This window comes from Microtus pennsylvanicus, chromosome X, assembly GCF_037038515.1.
Source record: "Microtus pennsylvanicus isolate mMicPen1 chromosome X, mMicPen1.hap1, whole genome shotgun sequence".
Classification (NCBI taxonomy): Eukaryota; Metazoa; Chordata; class Mammalia; order Rodentia; family Cricetidae; genus Microtus; species Microtus pennsylvanicus.
The window spans coordinates 110,633,836-110,653,586 of NC_134601.1; the positions used below are offsets into that span (position 1 = coordinate 110,633,836).

The 19,751-nt window shown below is 43.4% G+C and overlaps 1 protein-coding gene and 1 pseudogene across 1 annotated transcript; both read right to left on the reverse strand.

Annotated features, from left to right (window-relative positions):
- LOC142840492 (small ribosomal subunit protein eS6-like) overlaps positions 1 to 16,039 on the reverse strand; it is a 146,452-nt pseudogene extending 130,413 nt beyond the window's left edge.
- Positions 5,866 to 13,913, reverse strand: LOC142841376 (small ribosomal subunit protein eS7-like). The gene is made up of 2 exons (XM_075958211.1): positions 13,495 to 13,913; positions 5,866 to 6,177 (listed from the first exon to the last, which is right to left on the reverse strand). Exons 1-2 carry the CDS (start codon positions 13,818 to 13,820, stop codon positions 5,919 to 5,921), a joined length of 585 nt encoding a protein of 194 aa, XP_075814326.1. The 5' UTR covers positions 13,821 to 13,913; the 3' UTR covers positions 5,866 to 5,918.
- Positions 16,040 to 19,751: the final 3,712 nt, after the last annotated feature.

Genomic DNA, 19,751 nt, shown 5'->3' on the forward strand with positions numbered 1-19,751 from the left:
TTTGAACACCTGATTTTTGACAAAGAAGCAAAAAATATCAATAATAAAAAATATAAAAGAACAAAAAAAAATCAGGATTTGAAAGATGGGTTGGATTCCTACAGGACAAGACACTGAACTATTACAGGGTGGAATACCCAAGGGAGCCAGGGTACAACAGACCCACATTGGCCTTTACCTGTAAATACATATAAGACACACAGGGCTCCAAAGTTTGTGGCCTGTTAGACAGAAAACATTACATCCCACTTATACCAGGGATGTGTTCTAGATGATCAGATGCTAGGAGTCTGCCAGGACGTGACCATATACAACATTTTTTTTGACTTTCCTTCTTGCTTGCCTAGCAAAAGAGCACAAATGTGGCCAAGTAAATACCTAAGCCCCAGTGACTTGCTCTTTTCTGAATCCCCATCAATACCCTAGCTCCTTTCCATGAGTTGTATCTTGCTGTGGATCATCTTGTTTCTGCACAGTCTTGGATAGACATAATTTCCACCCATAGTTTTTTTATCTTCCCGTCCCCCTTCCTTCCTTCCTTCCTTCCTTCCTTCCTTCCTTCCTTCCTTCCTTCCTTCCCTCCCTCCCTCCCTCCCTCCCTCCCTCCTTCACTTCCTTCCTATTTGAAACATTCCTTCCTTCATTCTTCGTCCTTCTTATTTTCCTTTCAGCAACTCCTTTGATCTTCGTGAGCTTTTTGCTTCATTTTTAATTTTATTCTACTCGCTGAATGTTTCAGGTGGAGTTCACAAATGACATACCTTTCAAGGAAAAGTTGTGTGGGACACCTAAATGCCCATGATGTTAGGAAGTACTGCATGGGTGGTATGTAGCTGGTGCATAGTGAATATATGTAGTTAGTGGCTGTGCAACAGCAAGGAATGCAAGGCAATGTCTTTCCTCAGGATGAATCTGAGAATAAGCAGCAGCAGGCATGCCTACCTGGATGGTTGCCATGAGATGAAGCACCAGTGTTTTGAGGCCAGCTTTTCCTGATTTGAGCTTCACTAGCAAACCAACTCCCTCAGTAGCTGACCCTTTCATAAGTTCTGCTCTTGGGGATAGATAATTCTGTTACCACCTTGCTTAAGAATACAAGAAAACAGTCACAGCCAAGGTTATAAATCCCTTCCAGCTCTCCTCACCAACATCAATGAACCCCTCATTGCTAAGGTGCTCTTTTATCCCAAGTGGAAGTGTGTATAGTTCTGGCCTAATATTAGCACATGGCGGAGTCTGGAGTTAGGAGGAGGCTGATTAACAGTGCAGAGGATGTGCATTCATTGTTTTTTCCTTGGAGAGGGAACAAAGCTTCAGGGAGTCCAAAAGTCATGAGAGAGCTCACCATGTGTGTGGCAGATGTGGAAGGATAGCACTAAGTTCACATTCACTGGATGACTGTTATTCTTTTGTGGAATCCCTTTAGGAATACAATACTCTGCAATATATCAGGTAGATCAAAGGATCATGAGATGGTGGCAACAGTTTAATTGTGTGGATTTGCAGATATTGTGATAAACAACAAGCTCATACTGACTGTCCAACAAAACCAAATAGATTGTTGTGTGCTCATGCCCATCTCCAGTACCAGGCAGCAGCTGGGGTGCAGTGTCTCTTTATATATTTTTCTCATCCTTGTTAGATTCCCTTGCAACTTGTTTCATCAGATGTTGGTTGGGGATACTGCCCTCCAAGCTGTGGAAGATATTAGGCAGCTTACATTTAAACCCACGTCCAGGGTGCATGATGGCACGGTTTTGGGTTTATAAAGAAGATGAACAAATGCTTTTGACAATAACTGTCCTCGTTCCATTTATTTTGGTCTCTGACTTTGAAATTGGAGGCCTTGGAACTGCACACACTTTGGGAACCTTTTATTCCTGTGTCTACTCCAGCATTATATTCTGCTGAGCTCGAAGTCAGCTGTGGGCCTAGTACTTGGTTGAGGCTGGTGCTAGTTTTCCTGCAGAAGCTGATCCACACAGGGAATAAAAATATCCTGCAGGGTATTTTGGTGGAGTGGGTACAAGGTTGAGTAATTGGGAGTTGTAACATGAAGGCCTGCTCATTGGGGTTTTCTGTCCTGCCCGGTTCCCACAGCCGGCAAGTCCCAAAGAAAATCACACAGAGGTCTCCATAAGATTATATACTGATTAGCCCATTATCTCAGGCTTCTTGCTAATTCTTATAAGATGTATTAACACATTATTCTTTTATCTATGTTAGCCACATGGCTTGGTACCTTTCTCAGTCAGGTAGATTACATCTTGCTTCTTCTGTGGGCAAGAATGAGGAGGAATGGACTTCCTCCTTCCCAGCATTCTCCTGTTCTCCTCGCCCCGCCTCTACTTGCTGTCTGGTTGGCCCACCTATACTTCCTACCTGGCCAATCAGCATTTATTTAAAACATGATTGACAGAATACAGACAATTCTCCCGCACAAGGGAGTGATTGCTACAGTGAGACAATGATGGTTGCCTGGCAATCCTATGCTGTTTAGATGAGAAGTCTCTTCTGTGGATATTTTCTTGTTCCTAGATCAGATTTTTATACGTCATTTCAGTAGAGATTAGTTGAGACAACTCACAGATGAGCCGTGGCCCAGTCTGTGGAAAATAGCCTGCAGTTCTCACTTTCCTCATCCTCAAGTCAGGATCCCATACAACTTGTTGTTTCCTCACTTGAACACATAGCATAGTCTGAGGCCTGTGAATAAAATGAGCAAAAGGTTTCATTGGTGGTAACCTCTTTTCCTTGAATGCTATCTTGAAGAACTGGACTCCTGAGAGATGTACACACATGTGTGAGTTTTTCCCTTTGTCTACCATCGGCCCAACTTCTACCAGGTTTGAGGCTGTTTATGGGTCAGAACCCAATATAAAACATGCTATTTTTTCACCTATGACTCTTTTCCAACTTATTCTATGTGCTATGGTCTATAGAAATTTGTCTGTGGCATTGATTCACAGTGTTAGCACACCTTTGGTTGGTTTGCTCATCTGATAGGTCACCTTTGATCCTGGAGTCAAGATGACAGCTGAAGGTCCTGGGTCAATACTTGAGTCAGAATTAGGCTGCTACAAAGTGAGAGAACATAGATTCAGTCCCCCAGCCTATTGTCTATTTCTTTGTTTCTTTGGCTTCTGACTTCTCTTTCAGCCAGGGACATACTTCCTTTGGGATTCATGCATGAATGGTCCTTAGTGTCTAGCGGGGCATGTTGATTTAAAGAAGAATGTTATCTTCTATCTATCTATCTATCTATCTATCTATCTATCTATCTATCTATCTATCTCACATATATATGCATATATATGTGTGTGTGTGTGTATGCTCACATATTTGGGTATTTGATGCCCAGATAGTGGAATTATTTGAAAAGGATTAGGAGTTTTGACCTTCTTGGAGGATGTATGTCATTGGTGACAAGCTTTAAAGTTTCAAAAGAATAATCCAATTCTCAGAGCTCTCTCTCCATTGTGGTTAGGGATCAAGATGACAGTTTTCAGCTGTTCCTTCATTCCATCATCTGGACTCTAAGCAAATGAAACTGTAATCCACTTTCTTTTGTAAATTGGTTTGTTCATGGTATTTTAGTACAGCAATAAAAATAAAGAAGACAAATAATGACACCCCCCTTACCCCCCCCCCCTTAGTGGAACTTCTCAATCCAGGAAAAATGAAAATCCTCGAGGTCTTTGAACCCAATGCAAGATAATGTTACTCATGCTGGGACTCCTGTAAAAGGCTAGAAGTGACCAAAATACTTGATATATTGCTGGAAGTCTGGTGGATTGAGGTCTTTAGAGGGCCTAGGGAGTGGGCCAAGGATGAGTGGACCTTGATATTCTTGGTGCAATAATGCACTAATGTGGAATTGTCTTTAGGATGACCCTCTACTTCCCTGTGAGCTTCTTAGTGTTGTTTGAAAAAAAGGGAAAAGATGAATCCTGTAGGACAGGCAAGGTTGCTCATGCAGGCTTGGGAGGCCTGTAGGGACTCAGGTTCTGCATGACCAGTAGACTTGGCAAACCTCCAATTTCAGGGTCTGGTAGATATAAGAAGCACATGTTTCCAAGTTCTGGGCTAACCATGTCTGAGAGGGATGTGGAGTCCTTTTTGTTCAGAAGCTTTCAACTCCTAAACAAGGATATGTAGAACTTTCCTGGACTCTTTTGCTGTCTTCACAGCAGAAAAAAAGAGCACCTCCAAGGGTTCAGGGTGCTCCACATTGCTTCAAGCTATATTTTGGGCTCTCTACCCCCATCCACATCTTAATAATCTGGAACCACTCCTTGTCCTGGATGTTCTGTCCTCTGTGCATGGGGTTGGGTCAGAAAATTTTCAACTTCCAGACTTTCACTTATCTCCCTCTCCATTTCTCATCATTTTTCCCTTTTCTCGCTTCCTCCTCTTCATTTACTCCTTTGTTATTTTATCATTACATTCACTCATTGTTTTACTTTTCTCCTTTGGAAGAGCCATGGATAAAACTCAGGGACCCAATATCTGTGAGACAAGAGTTGTGCAAAAGAAGCATTTTCCAGAACAATAGAATAGAGATGAGAAACACTATAAGAGTAGAAGGTAACTGTGGTGTCCTGGATTTATGTAGCTGAGTATGAAACTGCAAGGAGTAGAAGGGAGGGCCATTCCTCAGGGTGAGTCTAAGTAGAAGTGCTTTAGGGATCTTGGGTATGGGATCATCATTTAGTTGTACCACAGAGTTCATTCCATTAAATAGACAGGGAATTATATACCCTGGTGAAAGGCTTACTCAGAATGGAAATTAAAATGACAATGGAGAGGAAAAGCAGCCATTGTCAGACAGTAATTCTGAGTTAGAGCATATAAAAGCAGCCAAACCTGAAAGTAGAGAACCTCAAGGTCCTGAACACAAAGTTACAGTTATAGATATGAAGTGAGACAGTAAACAGAATATACAAACAGCTTATATTAGGGGGATGGGAAGGCCACTGGAATTGGGAGTCTTGTTCTTTATGTGTGTGTGTGTGTGTGTGTGTGTGTATCTGTGTCAGTATGTGTATATCTTTATCTGTGTATTTGTGTGTGAGTATACCTAGACTCGTAGGAGTCTCCTTCCTTCAACTGACACCTTCACTACCTTTGTCAGTTGCCCAAGGAGATTCATTTCTGTAAGAGAAAGTTGAACAAAGACAATGTGTTTTCTTTAAGGTCTTTGGGACTGTGATGTTAAGCTGAAGTCATGATGACTGAGGTCTTTGAATTTGGCTAGGTGCCTTTGAGACTATTTGCATCAGAGAGCCTTTCATCGTACAGTACCCAGTCTACAACCATAGGTTTGTGGTTCACCATAGGTGAAACAAAATGTTTCAAGTCCCAGAGAGACTTGAGGCTCTTAAGAGGATGGACATAAAAAATATCCAGAGTGGCTGTGACTGGGTTTGTGGTAGTAACATGAGGACAGAGGAGTGACTGTGATTGGCAGAAGTATTATTTTGATTTCCTGACAATTTTAAGGAGTGACTTACCTTACCCAGAACCATACAGACACAGCAGATCAGATACAGTGTTTTTTTCTATAAATATTTCTTCCCAGATCATGATTCTATACAACTTGTGAATTTCAGCTGATGTTTGGGTATGTTCTCTGTCAAACCATAAAATAATTTATAAAAGATGGCCTGCAATGTGCTTTTAAGCCTATAGCCAGGATACCTGATTGCACAGACTGGCATCTCTGAACAAAATGACCAAAGGGTTTCAACAGTAGCTGTAATCTCCTTTCAGACTCTACATTTGGGCCTGAAAGACTGGAGTATACTCCTGGGTGAATTTTTCACTGTGTCCTAATCAGAGGCACCCTTTGGTAGTTTAGGTCCACTTTTTTTTTTTTTTTTTTTTTTTACGAATGACACTTTATTCAGTCATTTTCTTTACAACTGAAACTCTGGGAATTCAAAATTAACATCCTTGCCCGTGAGCTTCTTGTACACACCAGAAAAAGTTTCCACCTTGTGCTCCACGTTGTTCTGCTGTGCTTTGTCTAAATGAACCTTTATGAGCCTGCTGCCGTCCAGTTTCACTCGGATCCTCTTGCCCACAATCTCACTTGGGAAGACCAAGTCCTCAAGGATGGCGTTGTGCACTGCGGTGAGCGTGCGGCTTCTGGGGCGCTTCTGCTTATTTTTTTTTTTTATTTATTTTTTTATATATTTTTTTTATTGATAAAAGAAAAATAAAGAAAAAAAACAAATTTACACCTCCTCCCAGCCTCCCCTTTCCCTCCCCCTCCTCCCACTCTTCTCCCCCTCCTCCCACTCTTCTCCCCCTCCTCCCACCCCTCTCCCCTTCCCCCCACTCCTCTCCCCCTCTCTCTCCAGTCCAAAGAGCAGTCAGGGTTCCCAGCCATGTGATAAGTCCTAGGTCCTCCCCCCTCCGTCCATTGTGGGAAGGTGAACATCCAAACTGGCTAGGCTCCCACCAAGCCAGCAGATTGCGTAGGATCAAAACTGCATGCCATTGTCCTTGGCGTCTCATCAGCCCTCATTGTTCGTTATGATCAGAGAGTTCAGTTTTATCCCATGCTTTTTTTGGTAATAGTCCAGCTGGCCTTGGTGAGCTCCCAGTAGATCAGCTCCACTGTCTCAGTGGGTGGGTGCACCCTTCGTGGTCCCGACTTCTTTGCTCATGTTCTCCCTCCTTCTGCTCCTCCTTGGGACCTTGGGAGCTCAGTCCAGTGCTCCAGTGTGGGTCTCTGCCTCTATCTCCATCCATCGCCAGATGAAAGTTCTAGGATGATATGCAAGATATTCGTCAGTATTGCTATAGGATAGGGTCATTTCAGGTTCCCTATCCTCAGCTGCCCAAGGAACTAACTGGGGACCTCAGCTTGGGCACCTGGGAGCCCCTCTTGGGTCAATTCTCCTGCCCACCCTAAAGTGGGTCCCTTAACTAAGAATTGTGGTTCCGTGCTCCCCTATCCAACCTTCCTTTATCCCGATCCTCCTATTTCCCCAAGTCCCCCCTCCTTCCCTTCTACCTTTTCTCTCCCCATCTCCCCTTACCCCCTTCCCACCCCACCCCCAAGATCCCACTTTTCTCCCCGGCAATTTTGTCTACTTCCCTTATCCAAGAGGATAACGATATGTTTTTCCTTGTGTTCACCTTCTTACTTAGGTTCTTTAGGTTCGCCAATTGTAGATTCTGTGACCCCTATTTATGGCTAGAAACCAATTATGAGTGAGTACATCCCATGTTCTTCTTTTTGGGTCTGGGATACCTCACTGAGGATAGTGTTTTCTATTTCCATCCATTTGCATGCAAAATTCGAGAAGTCATTGTTTTTTACCGCAGCGTAGTACTCTAGTGTGTATATAGTCCATACTTTCTTCATCCATTCTTCCATTGAAGGGCATCTAGGTTGTTTCCAGGTTCTGGCTATTACAAATAATACTGCTATGAACATAGTTGAACAAATGCTTTTGACATGTGATAGAGCATCTCTTGGGTAAATTCCCAAGAGTGGTATTGCTGGGTCCAGGGGTAGGTTGATCCCGAATTTCCTGAGAAACCGAAACACTGACTTCCACAGTGGTTGCACAAGATTGCATTCCCACCAGCAATGGATGAGGGTACCCCTTCCTCCACAGCCTCTCCAGCAAAGGCTATCCTTGGTGTTTTTTACTTTAGCCATTCTGACAGGTGTAAGATGATATTTCAGAGTTGTTTTGATTTGCATTTCCCTGATTGCTAAGGAAATTGAGCACGACCTTAAGTATCTTTTGGCCATTTGAAGTTCTTCTGTTGAGAATTCTCTGTTCAGTTCAGTGCCCCATTTTTTAATTGGGTTAATTAGCATTTTAAAGTCTAGTTTCTTGAGTTCTGTATATATTTTGTAGATCAGACCTTTGTCTGTTGCGGGGTTGGTGAAGATCTTCTCCCAGTCAGTAGGTTGCCTTTGTGTCTTAGTGACAGTGTCCTTTGCTTTACAGAAGCTTCTCAGTTTTAGTAGGTCCCATTTATTCAATGTTGCCCTTAATGTCTGTGCTTCTGGGGTTATACCTAAGAAGCGATCACCTGTGCCCAACTGTTGTAGGGTATTTCCCACTTTCTCTTCTATCAGGTTCAGTGTTTTCGGGCTGATAATGAGGTCTTTAATCCATTTGGACTTGAGTTTTGTGCACGGTGATAGATATGGGTCTATTTTCATTCTTCTACAGGTTGACATCCAGTTGTGCCAGCACCATTTGTTGAAGATGCTTTCTTTCTTCCATTGTATACTTTTAGCTCCTTTATCGAAAATGAGGTGTTCATAGGTTTGTGGGGTAAAATCCGGGTCTTCTATACGATTCCATTGGTCGACTTCTCTGTTTTTATGCCAGTACCACCCTGTTTTCATTACTGTAGCTCTGTAATAGAGTTTGAAGTCAGGGATGGTAATGCCTCCAGAAGATCCTTTATTGTATAGGATTGTTTTGGCTATCCTGGGTTTTTTGTTTTTCCATATAAAGTTGATTATTGTCCTCTCCAGATCTGTGAAGAATTTTGATGGGATCTTGATGGGGATTGCATTGAATCTATAAATTGCCTTTGGTAGAATTGCCATTTTTACTATGTTGATCCTCCCAATCCAAGAGCAAGGGATGTCCATCCATTTTTTGGTATCCTCATCAGTTTCTTTCTTCAATGCCTTAAAGTTCTTGTCAAATAGATCTTTCACTTCCTTGGTTAAATTTACCCCAAGATATTTTATGCTGTTTGTGGCTATCGTGAATGGAGAAGCTTCTCTTATTTCCCTCTCTGCTTCCATATCCTTTGTGTATAAGAGGGCGACTGATTTTTTGGAGTTGATCTTGTATCCTGCCACATTACTAAAGCTGTTTATCAGCTGTAAAAGTTCTTTGGTGGAGTTTTGGGGGTCGCTTATGTACACTATCATATCATCTGCGAATAACGAAAGTTTAACTTCTTCCTTTCCAATTCGAATCCCCTTGATCCCATTATGCTGTCTTATTGCTATTGCTAGAACTTCCAGCACTATATTGAAGAGGTATGGCGAAAGTGGACAGCCTTGTCGTGTTCCTGAGTTAAGCGGGATGGCTTTGAGTTTCTCTCCGTTTAATTTGATGTTAGCTGTCGGCTTGCTGTATATAGCTTTTATTATATTTAGGTATGACCCTTGTATCCCTAATCTCTCCAAGACTTTTAACATAAATGGATGTTGAATTTTGTCGAATGCTTTTTCAGCATCTAATGAAATGATCATATGGTTTTTTTCTTTCAGTTTATTTATATGCTGGATTACATTGATAGATTTTCGTATGTTGAACCAGCCCTGCATCTCAGGAATGAAGCCTACTTGATCATAGTGGATAATTTTTCGGATGTGTTCTTGGATTCGGTTTGCCAGTATTTTGTTGAGGATTTTTGCATCGATATTCATGAGTGAGATCGGCCTGTAATTCTCTTTCCTGGTTGAGTCTTTGTGTGGTTTTGGTATCAGAGTAACTGTAGCTTCATAAAAGGAATTTGGTAATGACCCTTCTGTTTCTATATTGTGAAATACATTAAGGAGTATAGGTATTAGGTCTTCTTGGAAGTTCTGGTAGAATTCCGCATTGAAACCATCTGGTCCTGGGCTTTTTTTGGTAGGGAGGTTTTTGATAACCTCTTCTAATTCTTCGCGACTAACAGGTCTATTTAGATTGTTCACCTGGTCCTGATTTAACTTTGGTAAATGATATTTATCTAAGAAAGTATCCATTTCCTTTACATTTTCCAGTTTTGTGGCATATAGGCTTTCGTAGTAAGATCTAATGATTCTCTGAATTTCCTCTGTGTCTGTGGTTATGTCCCCTTTTTCATTTCTGATCTTATTAATTTGCAAATTCTCTCTCTGCCGTTTGATTAGTTTGGATAGGGGTTTGTCAATCTTGTTGATTTTCTCCAGGAACCAGCTTTTTGTTTCATTGATTCTTTGGATTGTTCTCTGTGTTTCTATTTTATTGATTTCAGCCCTCAGTTTGATTATTTCCAGTCTCCTACTCCTCCTAGGTGAGTCTGCTTCTTTTTTTTCTAGAGCTTTCAGGTGGGATGTTAAGTCTCCAATGTGAGCTTTCTCTGTTTTCTTTAAGTGGGCACTTAGTGCTATGAACTTTCCTCTCAGGACTGCTTTCATAGTGTCCCATAAGTTTGAGTATGTTGTTTCTTTATTTTCATTGAATTCCAGGAAGACTTTAATTTCTTTCTTTATTTCTTCCTTAATCCAGGTATGGTTCAGTAGTTGGCTGTTCAGTTTCCATGACTTTGTGGGCTTTCCGGGGGTAGCCTTGTTGTTGAATTCTAACTTTAATCCATGGTGATCTGATAAGACACAGGTGGTTAGTAATACTTTTTTGTAACTGTGGATGTTTGCTTTGTTACCGACTATGTGGTCGATTTTCGAGAAGGTTCCATGAGCTGCAGAGAAGAAGGTGTATTCTTTCCTATTTGGGTGGAATGTTCTATAGATGTCTGTTAAGTCCATTTGTTTCATTACCTCCATTAATTGTCTTATTTCTCTGTTAGGTTTCTGTCTGATTGACCTGCCCATTGGTGAGAGAGGAGTGTTGAAGTCTCCTACTATTAGTGTGTGCGGTTTGATGGCTGCCTTGAATTTTAGCAATGTTTCTTTTATGTACGTGGGTGCTTTTATATTAGGGGCATAGATGTTCAGGATTGAGACTTCATCCTGATGAACTTTTCCTGTTATGAATATAAAATGCCCCTCTCCATCTCTTCTGATTGATTTAAGTTTGAAGTCAACTTTGTTAGAGATTAGTATGGCCACACCTGCTTGTTTCTTAGGTCCATTTGCTTGATAGGCCTTTTCCCAACCCTTTACTCTGAGTAGGTGCCTGTCTTTGTGGTTGAGGTGTGTTTCTTGTAAACAGCAGAATGTTGGATCCTGTTTTCTTATCCAATCTCTTAGCCTGTGCCTTTTTATAGGTGAGTTGAGACCATTGACATTAAGTGATATTAATGACCAGTGGTTGTTAACTCCGGTCATTTTTTTTTAGTCGTAGTGTTTGTGTGTATCCCTTCTTTGGTTTGTGTTGATGAAGGGTCTCTAGATGCCTGAGTCATTGTGGTCATTATTGGACTCCTTGGTTAGTGATTTTCCTTCTATTACTTTCTGTAAGGCTGGATTTGTGGCTGCATATTGTTTGAATTTGTTTTTATCCTGGAAAATCTTATTTTCTCCATTTATAGTGAATGAAAGCTTGGCTGGGTATAGTAATCTGGGCTTGCATCCATGGTCTCTCAGTTTCTGCAGTACATCTATCCAGGACCTTCTGGCTTTCATGGTTTCCATGGAAAAGTCAGGTGTAAGTATGATAGGTTTACCTTTGTAAGTAATTTGGCCTTTTTCCTTTGCCGCTCTTAATATTTTTTCCTTATTCTGAATGCTTTGTGTTTTGATAATTATATGGCGAGGGGATGTTTTTTTTTGATCCAGCCTATTTGGTGTTCTGTATGCTTCTTGCACCTTCATAGGTATATCTTTCTTTAGGTTGGGAAAGTTTTCTTCTATAATTTTATTAAATATATTTTCTGGACCATTGAGCTGCACTTCTTCTCCTTCTTCTACTCCTATTATTCTTAGGTTTGGTCTTTTTATTGTGTCCCATATTTCCTGAATGTTTTGTGATGAGAGTTTGTTGGACTTGCTGTTTTCTTTGATCATAGTGTTTATTTTCTCTATGGTATCTTCAGAATCTGAGAGTCTTTCTTCTATCTCTTGTATTCTGCTGGTTATGCTTGTTTCTGTAGTCTCTATTCGTTTACCTAGATTTTCCATGTCCAGCCGGCCCTCTGTTTGTGTTTTCTTCTTTGCCTCTATTTCAGTTTTCAAGTCTTGAACTGTTTCCATTATCTGTTTGATTATTTTTCCTTGGTTTTCTAGGGTATCATTCACTGATTTATTCAATTCTTCAAACTTTCTGTTATATTTCTCATCCATTTCTATAAGGGCGTTTTTTACATGCTGTTTAAGGGCGTCAATCACTTTCATGAAGTCAATCTTTTCTCCTTCTTGATTAAGGTGTTCATGTCCTTCCGTTGTGAGGTCGCTGGTTTCTGGTGGCTTCATGTTGCTTTTCAGTTTGTTGGGCGAATTCTTGCCTTGGCGTCTGCCCATCTCTTCTTCCAAATACTCCCTTATGGATCTTCTTTTACCAGATCAGGTCTCCTTGCGTACCCAACGCGGCCTCCCCAATGTTGGCTCTCCTGGCACCAAGGGATCAGGTCTCCGTGCCCAACCCTGGCTCGTCCCAACGCTGGTTCTCCCCAATGCTGGTTCTCCTGGGGCCGAGAGATCAGGCCTCCTTGCTGGTTGGGCAGCTCGCCAACAAAGCGCCTACCCTGCTGGGTGCAGGCAGGCCACAGAAACAAAGGAACTGCAGCCCGCCTGGACGCAAAAGAGGGGGGGCGAAGTGGGGGGGGCTCTGGACGGAAGCTGGATGTGCCAGGAAGAAAGAGGCAGTACCCAGGGAGTAGAGGTCCTGCAGAGAGCCCAAGAAAGACAGGAGGCCAAGGGACCCCCGAGATCCCCGTCCCTGGCTGGCGCCACGGGCCAGAAACTCACCCCAATGCTGGTTCTCCTGGGGCCGAGAGATCAGGCCTCCGTGCTGGTTGGGCAGCTCGCAGACAAAGCGCCTACCCTCCTTGGTGCAGGCAGGCCACAGGAACAAAGGAAGTGCAGCCCGCCCGGGCGCCCCGAGGACTGGGACCCAGCTCCCAATGCCACGCGCCAAAAGAGGGCGGGGGGGGGGGCAAGTGGGGAGGGCTCTGGACGGAAGCTGGGTGTGCCAGGAAGAAAGAGGCAGTAACCAGGGAATAGAGGTCCTGCAGAGAGCCCAAGAAAGACAGGAGGCCAAGGGACCCCCGAGATCCCCGTCCCTGGCTGGCGCCGCGGGCCAGAAACTCACCCCAAGGCTGGTTCTCCTGGGGCCGAGAGATCAGGCCTCCGTGTTGGTTGGGCAGCTCGCAGACAAAGCGCCTACCCTCCTTGGTGCAGGCAGGCCACAGGAACAAAGGAAGTGCAGCCCGCCCGGGTGCCCCGAGGACTGGGACCCAGCTCCCAATGCCACGCGCCAAAAGAGGGCAGGGGGGGCAAGTGGGGAGGGCTCTGGACGGAAGCTGGGTGGGCCAGGAAGAAAGAGGCAGTAACCAGGGAATAGAGGTCCTGCAGAGAGCCCAAGAAAGACAGGAGGCCAAGGGACCCCCGAGATCCCCGTCCCTGGCTGGCGCCACGGGCCAGAAACTCACCCCAATGCTGGTTCTCCTGGGGCCGAGAGATCAGGCCTCCGTGCTGGTTGGGCAGCTTGCAGACAAAGCGCCTACCCTCCTTGGTGCAGGCAGGCCACAGGAACAAAGGAAGTGCAGCCCGCCCGGGCGCCCCGAGGACTGGGACCTAGCTCCCAATGCCACGCGCCAAAAGAGGGCGGGGGCTTCTGCTTATTTTTCCTACGGCTTTTCCGAGTTGGCTTGGGCAGAATCCTCCTCTGAGCAATGAAGACTACGTGTTTCCCGCTGAACTTTTTCTCCAATTCACGAACCAGCCGGACTTGGATTTTTTGGAAGGATTTCAGCTGAGGAACTGGTACAAAAATGATGATGGCTTTCCGGCCACCACCAACTTCAATTTCCTTGGCCGCAGTAATATTGAGCTCCCGCAGCTGCGCCTTGAGATCCGAGTTCATCTCCAGCTCGAGCAGCGCCTGAGAGATGCCGGACTCGAACTCGTCCGGCTTCTCGCCATTGGGCTTGACGATCTTGGCGCTCGAGCTGAACATGGCTCGCCCTGGGGGGAGGGAGCAAGGCGCCGTCGGTCACTCGGCTCGCGGGGCACCCGGCCAGGGCCATCGACCGGCGCACACCGCATCATCCGCCGCATCCGCCCGGGATGCATGGACCGCAGTCCCGCAGGTACCCCGAGGGTTCCCCTCCCCGACCTTCGCGGAAAAACCACCGTTTAGGTCCACTTCTATGCATTGGCCATGTTTGAGACATGTGCTTGTCTACCACATGCAACCTGCCTTTCTTCAATTCCCTGTTGTCTCTGTGATTGCAGTATGGCAGCAGAGTATCCACACAACCCTGGCATCCTGGCTTCCCTGGGGTCAAAATGACTGCTAAGTGTCTTGTGGCAATGCCTAAGTTAAGGAAGCCCTTAGTGACAAACTGTTTTGTAACAACAGATGGAAGAATATGCAGGTCAGGGCCTAATTTTGGCACATCACTTATTCTGGTATTTAGTAGGTCCATGGGCATGTGAATAGGCACACATTGTGTGTGTGTGTGTGTGTGTGTGTGTGTGTGTCACTTAGAGAAGAATCACAGCCTCAGAGAGTCCATAAACCGTGGCACAACACACAGTTCATGTAGCAAATGTAAAGAACAGCCCCATTTCATCCAGGACATTATGGCTGGTCTATGGTGAAATCCATAAAGAGAAGATCACATTAGGCAAGTATTGATGAATTCCAGAGGAGAGGCATAGGTCTTGTCAAAGGGTGGGCATCTGTGTTAGTGGCTAGGCATCCTAGACTTGGAACCCTGTGGACAGTGGCAAGTCAGTCCACTGGAGAACATGTTCTGGTGCTAGTGTGAATTCAGAACAGGTCATCTTCCAGCGAGCTTAGTTACCAGCGTTGTGAGCTCAGCCTTGTAGAGAGGCAGAGTAGGAAAGTAATGATAAGGCTATCTCAGGAAATATGTAAAGAAGACTAATTTTCTGGCTAGGATGGAAGGACTCGACATTGAGGAAGTGGGCATCTGGAGGCTCAGTCTTTCTGAAAAGGAAGGCTTCCTGTTAGATAGTGAAAAATATTTCCTAAGAGAAAATGGCAATGCTCCAGGAGTCAAGGGAGAGCTATTTGCACTTAATAATGCTTTTTCCCTGGGACAGAGTTGGAGGACAATCTTGAGTAATACAAGACTATGGAGCACATTTTGAAGACAAACCTATTTGGGACTGAAGTTGGTGAACCAATAAAACATCTCAAGATCTAGCTTCTCAGTGAGCTTAAACAGCATGTAACAATTCATCAATGTTATCTACATGCAAATGATATAGATATATCTCTCTATACAAATAAATCTAAAGATGCAAATATTTATTTATATAAAGATATTTATATAAATATTTATATATAAATATATCTAAATATAAATAGATATATCTTTAGATATATTTATATGCACATATAAGTATATGCATATATAATATATAAATATATGTATATGTGTAAATATATAATACAATATATAAATGTATCATTATTTATTCTATAAACTGATTAATTTATATATGAAATGTATTCTCTCCCTGAAAAAGACCTATCCTTAATACCTCAGGAGGGATCTACATGGCTTTTATTAATCTCCTTGAGGGCCCCTATGTATTTGGTGAACACATCTCCAAAGGAGGTAAGGTGAGATATAGAGGCTTAGGTGGATTAAGGTGCAGGGAGTAAGCCCAGGTAGAAATTATGAGTATGTTGGGACAAGATCCTTGACCTTTAAAGAAGAAAAGTTCAATCATCATGCATATGACAGTTAGCTTACCATGGTCTAGTTAGCACACCTTGGCTAATGCAGGGTTCCCTGTTTGGTAAAACATAAGATTTGACCATTTTCCTTTACTTTTTTATTTTTGAGGATTGATTATCAATTTGGTACTCTTACTGTTTGTTGATTGAACTCAGTCTTAGAAGAAACAATCAAGCTAGAATCCACATTGCATTTTTGAACTTGTTCTGCTTTTCTCCAATTTTCCTTACTCAACAGCAGTCATACTCTGTCATGTGTGGGACATCTTTCTTCAGGGGAAAACATATTTGTCATTCCCACCACTGGTTCCATCCACATAATCCTGCCACTCTTCAATCCTAACATCTGCAGCTACTTCTCTGGCCATTTACTTCTTATAGAAAATACAAATCTTGTGTATATCACCCACATTAATGAGCTTCTGGCAGTCTATGGTTGGAAAGGAGGCATTCAGCTTCATCTTGACATAGGCAATTCCTTAAGAGGTGACAGAAAAAAAGAGTAACTATCCTTTCCTTTTGTAAGATACATCTAGGTAGAGGACATTATTATAATAGAGACTTCCCTGGAGGACATTTTTCATTATCACCCAGGGGGAAGTGAAGTCACCCACTGACCCTATTAGAAAAGACTCAAACTCTTTCTCTTAAGGTTTTGGGCATCTAGTTCCATGCAAATTTTGTAGAGGATCCATGTGGTGATCTCAAAAAGATCTTGTAATTGGAATGTACCATCCGCAGCTAGTAGGAGGAAGGAGAAGTGGGGATGGTCCTTCCCTACCAGCATTCGCTGCTGGAAGGCGTGACTCCAGTGTTTAAAGAGGGACAGTTAGTACGGTAGTTTACCCCAAGGTGATTCCAGACCGAGAAGGTGAACTCACATTCCTACCCACAGCTTGGCTCCTAACATATTCGTCTCTTGTTCTCTTCAGTATATGAATTCTGCAGGCCCAAACCCTCATGCAATCTTTCAAACCGCAAGGCTTTTCCATCAGGAAGAAAAGGTTCCAAGAGGCAAATTTGAAATGACCCTCTTTGGGTCCAAGAAGTGTCTCTTTCAGAAAAAGTGACTACACTGTCATTAGCTTTCAAACATAATGCATCTTGTGTGGTTTTGATGACTACTTGCCATAATGCTATCAGCTAATCTAGTGATGTGATCCTGCCAATATATTAATTCTGGTGAAGTGTGTAATGGCCACAATGATAGGGAGAATGGGGGAAAAGGGAGTCTGATAACTGAAGAATGATCTAGGAGAAAAACTACTACAAAAAGAACAGTTGGAGGTGTCTGGAAAGGCTACTAGAAGGTGTTCAATGAAGTGATGTATATCATTCATATACCTTGGCCAGACTTCCATAAAGAATGTTATTATTAGGCTTCATTGAGACCATGAGGATGACTGGATGTGTTAGGGAAACATACCCTTCTCTGTCGCACAGGGATATGGCCTTTAAACAAGGCCTGCAATATAAAATCCCACTCTATTTTCCACCAATTATGAGTGTAAATCTCTTAGTTGTGTGAACATGAAGGGTCTTTGTTTCCCAAAGAATAGACCCGCCACTCTTCCTGGTCACTAAAGCAAATAAAAGGGGTGTTATCTTCCACCAGATTGCTTGGGCACTGTATGGTTTCTGTTATCCTTGAGCCTTCATTGTTATTTTATTTATACTGACCATAAGTAGAGCTCTTCAAATTCTGGCATGGACTATTAAAATCTCAATGGTAAAGCATCTTCAAATCTAGGGTAGTCCCAACAAATGTAATGGCTCTTAAATTGTGCATAGTCATCTAGGGATAAGCCAGCTCATTCTGTGGGACTGGCAAAGAATTGCACATTCTGGAAAGAAGACCCAGTGAGAAAGGAAAATGTAGTGACAGTTGGAGAGAGTGAAAGATGAGCTACTGACTGTGATAGCCAGAGATCTAAGGTGGGGAACACGAAAACAGAAGCCACCAAGAATGAAAGTAACAAATTATGAAGTTCCTGAACAGAAAGTTATAGTTAAGGACCAGGGTGTGTGGTAATGGTGGTGGTGGGGCACAAAATGGCAGCCTCATGAGAGTGGAAGTAGAGGCCCCTAGGGTCCTGTACACAAAGGGACAATTAGAGATCTGAGGCAGTTTGCTAAAGCAGTCACTAGAGCCTGGAGTAAAACTAGAGCTCTTGAGTATCATTCACACAGAGCAAGTTATAGCTCCTGGTGACAACTGACAGAATGGAAGTAAGCTACATATTGACACAGTAAAAGACCATCCCCACAGAGAGGAAAAAAGAATAAAAAAATGAAAAACTTTTCTAGAACCGACCAAGAACTTCGATAAATGTAAAGGGAGGTAGGTGTCCTGTGGTGGGAGTCTGCTTGGAGGCATGAATTGGATTTTCATATGGGTTTCTGGGTGCTTTCTGTCCAGATTCCCTCTTTTTCCTGATGTGTTCTGCTCAGATTATTCCCGCTCTGTCAGGCTCTTTGCCCCTGTCAGCCATTTTGTAACAGTTTCATCCTGCCTCCTTAGAAATGGGTGCCTATGCATGTGACTAGGTAGCCCAGACCATTGACAGAGAACTGTCTGGACTGTGAAAGGCCAGTCTATTGGAGTGGGTGGCCTGGTGATGGCCAGGGCAACTCCAAGGGAACTCATTAGCCAGCAGCAGAGGAGCTCCCCAGGCTAGGTCTCATAAAAAAGGAGAGTTGAGAAGTATGGCTAGAGCTGTTTCTAGGCTGCTATCTTTAGGCCACAGGAAGATTAATAGCCTTTTCCCTCTGAGCAGTCCAGAGGGTGTGGCCCTTTGGAGGCTCAGTCCTTAAGTAGACAAAGTATTTCCTAAGTGAAGTGGTAATTCTTCAGGAATTCAAGAGCTATTGACCATGTCTAACTGTGACAGGGACTCTGTGAGGGTGACAGAGAGAGGAAGGTGAGCAGGCATGTGAAGTGAATGGTAACAGACTGGTGCAAACACACATTTGTTCAGCTGCTACATCTCATGATTTTCGTCCCTTGCCCAGAGTGTCCAGCTCCCTCAAGGAAAACTGTGTGAATGTAGTAGGTTTCCTTTGACAATGCCAGTTCTGTGATGGGACTGGACTGAATATGACAGGAGTGTGACTGGGGTCCTGGAATCCTGTGGCAGACATGAACTCATGTGTTCGCTGAACGACAGCAGAGCTGCTTCCTTTGTGTTTACTCTGGACTTCCCTCATAGTAGCTGGGCTGTCTAAGTAGAAACAAAGATCCAAGTCCCAGATGAATTTGGGGTTCTCTGTTGAAAGGATATAAAGGCATTCTGAGGAGCTTCAGTGTGGCTGGCCTATGGCAGTGGGATGAGAAGAGGAAAGAGATTGTGACAGAAAGTGACATTATAATGGTAGCTTGCCAATGCCAAGGAAATGATGGAGGGCTCATGCCCATATCTGAGAGAATGTATTATGTCTTCTCTGGATATTTTCTTGTCCACAGATCAGAGTTTATGAAACTTATCATTTAAGTAGATGTTAGGGAGATTCCCTGCTGAGCTATGGCCAAGCTGTGGAAGATGACCATCAGTTTACACTCAATCCCATAGCCATGTTACCTAAAAACTCAGGCTATGTTCTGTAGAAAAGATGGGCAAAAGATTTTGGAGCCATCTATCCCCCCCTCTTCACTTTAGTCTCAGGCCTGAGGAACTGTAGCCCTCAGAAACACACACAGCTGGGGAAGTTTATCCCCCTCTTCACCCCAGATCTGCCTTCTGGCAGATTTTAAGCCATTTCTAGTCTCAGACCCCAGCTGAATCAAATCTTAACTCCCTCATAGTAACTGCCCCACTTTCTCTATGGCCTATAATAGCTTTGTTGTAGTATGGGTCCACAGTGCCAGTTCACCCTTAGCATGCCCGGGCAACCTGTAGTTTATACTTGACCTTGGGGTCAAGATGAAGACTGAGGGTCCAGGGTCAATGCCTAGGACTAAATTTTACTACTGCGCAATGAGATAACCTGGACTCAGCCCCTGGGTCCCATGTCAATAGATTCGTTTTAAGTGTCCAACCTCTTTTTAGGTCATTTAGGTAGCCTTGAATTCATGCATATATGGTCCCTGTGCCATGATAGTGCTCTATTACCGCATGTGAAGTATCTCAGTACAATCGAAAGAGGACTCCTTGTAGTCAGGATTCGCTACATAAT